At 40.4% G+C, this 4,767-nt stretch overlaps 1 protein-coding gene across 2 annotated transcripts in view; it reads left to right on the top strand.

Moving 5' to 3' along the window:
- UBE4A (ubiquitination factor E4A) overlaps positions 1-3,745 on the top strand; it is a 40,577-nt gene extending 36,832 nt beyond the window's left edge. For both annotated transcript variants that reach the window (XM_043481367.1, XM_043481368.1), the window contains one exon: positions 802-3,745. In XM_043481367.1, coding sequence (XP_043337302.1) covers positions 802-931 — 130 coding nt within the window. In that variant the 3' untranslated portion in view covers positions 932-3,745. The remainder of the gene's footprint in view (positions 1-801) is intronic.
- Positions 3,746-4,767: the final 1,022 nt, after the last annotated feature.

Here is a 4,767-nt window from a genome sequence, read left to right on the forward strand (position 1 = left end):
ACACACACACAAAATCTGAAGAGCAATGTTGGAGAAGGGAATGGCTACCCACTCCAGTACACACACACACACACACACACACACACACACACACACACACACAATCTGAAGAGCAATGTTGGAGAAGGGAATGGCTACCCACTCCAGTATTCTTGCCTGGAGAATTCCATGGACAGAGGAGCCTGGCCACACACACACACACACACACACACACACACACACACACACACACACAAAATCTGAAGAGCAATGTTGGAGAAGGGAATGGCTACCCACTCCAGTACACAGACACACACACACACACACAAAATCTGAAGAGCAATGTTGGAGAAGGGAATGGCTACCCACTCCAGTACACACACACACACACACACACATACACACACACAAAATCTGAAGAGCAATGTTGGAGAAGGGAATGGCTACCCACTCCAGTATTCTTGCCTGGAGAATTCCATGGACAGAGGAGCCTGGCAAGCTGCAGTTCATGGGGTCACAAAGAGTCAGACACAACTGAGCAGCTAACATACACACACACACACACACAATCTGAAGAGCAATGTTGAGACAATGTTTGTTAAGCAGAGAGACAAAGTAAGTAAATAATCTGCAAAGAAACCTCTCCCAAATCACTCTCTCTTTAATCTCATTCTTTCTAACCTCAAGCTAGCACTTAATTCAGAATCATAGTAATACACTCTAGCTTCAGTCTCAGGGTGAGATGCCCAGGTGTTCTGTTTTTGGCTGAGGATGTGAGAACTTACAGAAATAACCCCATCTCCCTTTTTCTCTTTGTCCCAGTGACCAAACAGATCCCTTTAACCGTAGTCCCCTCACCATGGACCAGATCCGGCCAAACACAGAACTAAAAGAAAAAATCCAACGGTGGCTTGCAGAGAGGAAACAACAACAGAAGGAGCAACCTGAATAAATACTGTGACCTAAGCAAACCAAAAACCAACCCCAGAGTGTAGATAAACAATTGTGGTTTCTCTCTTTCTGGTTCTGTTCCTTTCCTTTTTCTTGTCTTTTTTTTTTTCCCTTTACTGAATTAGAGAACTGCTCTTGCTCAAATTATGATAATTAAAATTCCTAAGAACTTTACAATGCACCTAGCTTGCAGGAAATTATACTTCTTCTAGCATCACCACATTTAGAAATCATCACTAATTTTTACCTTTTGTTATCTCTTCCTGTTCCTTCTCCCTTTTCCTACCTTAAATTATATTAACTTCAGCTCTTAAAACCTCCCACCTCCTTACTATTTCTTCTCCAAGAACGGCTAAACATCTTTGGTGAGCACTGCTTTTAAGTATATGATATCACACGTTTCAGTGACAGCTGATATCAGAAAGTCCTATGTCATCAAGGTACTTACTAGTTAGTCTTCATGACCCAGACTTCAGCCCTTTTCCTTGTTATAGCTCTACACTGTTACAGAATAACTTTTTATATAAAAGCAGATACCCTGATGTTTGAGTAGATTTTTTTAATAAGATGACAGATGAGATGAAAATAGGAATCTTACGCAACTTCGCTGGGTAGCGCTCAGTTTTGTGTTCTCTTGTAACTCGGAGATACCTTGGAGGGCAAACACTCCTCCATGGAGTTGTCATTACACAGAAAACTTAGCCCTATAATATTTTTAGGAGGATTGGTAGAACAAATTTGCAGTTTTGACACTTTATTCAGAAAACTACAATGTGAAAAAAGAAGGCTGTTGGGGCCCTTTTTATCTACTGGAAATCAAGGACTAGGCTTGTGTAGAAAAGTTAGGCAACAAATATTGTAACCATGAGACATGTCATTTCAAGACACTAATATCAGCAGTGTATCTCAGTATATATATATACACCATGTACTTTTTTATATTGACCTAGTATAATACAGAGAACCACTTTATATTGTCTCTTCCGTGGTAAGATGTATGCAGTGTGTGGCCATGTTTACTAACACTTACTCTAGACAGAATTCTAGGACTGTAAAATGTATATAGTTCATGTTCGTTTGGGCTTATGACCTGAAAAGAGCTGCTGCTTCTAACTCAGCCTTAGGTCATCAATTAACAGAATAGGAATTTGAGCACAGCCACGTCCGCAAGCCATTTTAAATATCCACTTAGCCCTATATAGTTATTTAGCAGGTGGATGGGCCCCTCACTTTACAAGTTGAGCTTGAGCTCCCTGCTAAATCGTGCAGCTTAACATGCTGTGTAAGTCGCATTCCCCCATGGACTGTCTATACCAGTAACCCTCTGAACCTGAAAATACAGTAACAAGAGTGATATGATCTAGAAGCAGAGGTCATTGCTTCACTTCAAGGACATTATTGTTAACCATAGGGTAATCCAATACAAGTTGTTATAAGCAGTCCTTGATGTGTTTTTGATGGTTCCAGCAGGAAACTCTGAAGTTAGAGGGCATCCCACACTAGATAAAAACTAGATGTTGCCTGTCGCTGTGCTTATAAGTGAAAAAGGCAATCCAGGACTCGCAATACCAGAATGTATGATAGTAATTCAGTGTGTTCCCTGGGCCTTTAAGGCACAGGTTGACAGGATTTGTTTATTTTCTGAAAATGAGCTTCATTTCCTATTTATTATCTTCTACTTCTCTGAGAATGAACTGTATAAAATAAGCTTCAGTCTACTTGCATTTATCTTCCAAATCCAATCAAATAGGATATTTTCACTTTTAAAAGAAGTGAGGAAAAGACCAGAGTTTTATAGGAGAAAGGAAGGAAAAAACGGGCACAAAACCTCAGAAGGCAGCTGTTCCCAGCAGCTTTCTAGTTAACAACCTCTATGCTGCCTCTTGTATCTGTGTCTGTATTCCACTTCTGTATTAAGTCTTCAGATTGTAAGCCTTTTCTGGCAATTTTTTTTTAAAGCTCTTTTCCTGAAACTTTTTATGAGTGGCTATGGCACCGTAAATGCTGCTGAGTATCTTTAAACTCATCACAAAAGCAAGTGCATAGCTTAAGGCCACTGTTGGTAAGGAAACCAGTGTCCTCCGTGCCTTTTTCCTTTCCTTGACATAATTCAAGAACATCCCAAAAATGAGACTAAAAAATTATCGTCTTGGTACAACATGGTGCATATGGACACTTGGAAGCTTAAAGAGGGGTGGTGGTGTCTAGAACTCAGAAGCAAGCTCTAAATCTATTAGAGCAGACTTTCTGACATACCTAGCTTTGCTAGAGTATGGTAGGAAAATGAAGATTCTTTAATCAGCTCTAGTATTGCTTACTAAGAGGGTAATACTAAACTTGGAAAATTATTTAAGCAGGCTTTATCGAGCAATCTGGATTTGTTTGTTTTTAATATAGTTTTTAATGGATATGTGAAAACCGAAAGAAACTTCAAAGGTTTGTTTTTTTTAATGGTGCAGGTGAAGGTGCCAGTTGCTATCTGGTGTCACACTCTACAAAAGCTTCATTACTTTATTCGATGCTGGTTGCTAAGCAGCCATTGCACAGAGCATAAGTCTACTGGGTGCCTTTACAAGCCAGAGGCTGATGCTGCACTGTTGATGTCATGTGAGGAAATAATGCACATGCTCTAACTGGTAAACAGGAAAAGAAAAAACCTGGAAACAAAATGAGCAAAATGACAAAAAGATTAATTGAAATAAAACTTGATCAACATAACTATTTTGAAACATTCCAGGAAGGTTACTTCTTGTCAAACTTGCCTGGGGGTGTTTGTTCAAAGCCTGTATTTAATAAATGAACATCTGACTTACAACCTTTGTTATCATGTCCTTTATTACAGTATTAAAAACTTGGGAGCAGTTTCAGAAATCCCTCTGAAAACTTACAGGGCTCTGAACGTCACTTTTTTTTAAAAAGGTGGTAGCAAATGTATGGCTTGGCCGACCTAACCTGCCTTACCAGGCTTCTGGACCCTGGAGTTATCTTCAGATGAGTCTCCGGGCATGTTTTTTCCTAAGCAGATCACTTTTGGCTTCACTTTTTTTCATCTGGCCTAAAGCCCAGGTCTTTTTTTTTGCCTTGCCTTGCAGCATGTGGGATCTCAGTTCCCTAACCAGGGATCGAACCCTTGCCCCTTGCATTGGAAGCTCAGAGTCTTAACCAGTGGACTACCAGGGAAGTCCCCCAGGTCCTTCATTCTAATCATTCACTATCAAGTTCCACTTTCTTGCCCCTTGTTTCTGTACCCCTGCTACGCAAAACCTCAGCCCAGATTAACCCAAGCATTCCCCTCTGCTCCAGTATCCCAGCCAGATTACTGTTGAAGAAAAATAACACCATCTTTAGAGTGGTACAACTGAAGACTTGTCCCTAATGTTCCCCAACAACCCTTCTGTGTGTCCTTAACTTCAACAGCTAGTCCAAATTTCAACCTCTTACATTTTCTCCCACCCTCCCACTTGCCCTTCACACTCAACATGACCTTGCCTTCTACTTCATAGCCTGCAGAATTTCCACTTTCAAACTTCATCATCCCATCTGTGGAAAAGGCCCCAAGACTCCAAGGCTAATCACTCCAACTTTATTTCCGGTCTCATTCAGAATCTGGTCAATCCCACTTCTCCATCTTCAATCTCCGTTGATTTTCCTATATTTGGTTTTCTGACCAGTATCCCTTTATAGCCATATTTCTTCACTCCTTCACTCTGGCTTCTATCCTAATTGTTTGAACCTGCTCTGGTTAATGTTTCTATATAGCTATATTAATTTTCTAATTCTTAATTTTACTTCTCTGGAGTACCAGGCAACTGAATCACTCCTTTGCTGAAGCGCTGT

This window comes from Cervus canadensis, chromosome 11 (genome assembly GCF_019320065.1).
Source record: "Cervus canadensis isolate Bull #8, Minnesota chromosome 11, ASM1932006v1, whole genome shotgun sequence".
Taxonomy (NCBI): Eukaryota; Metazoa; Chordata; class Mammalia; order Artiodactyla; family Cervidae; genus Cervus; species Cervus canadensis.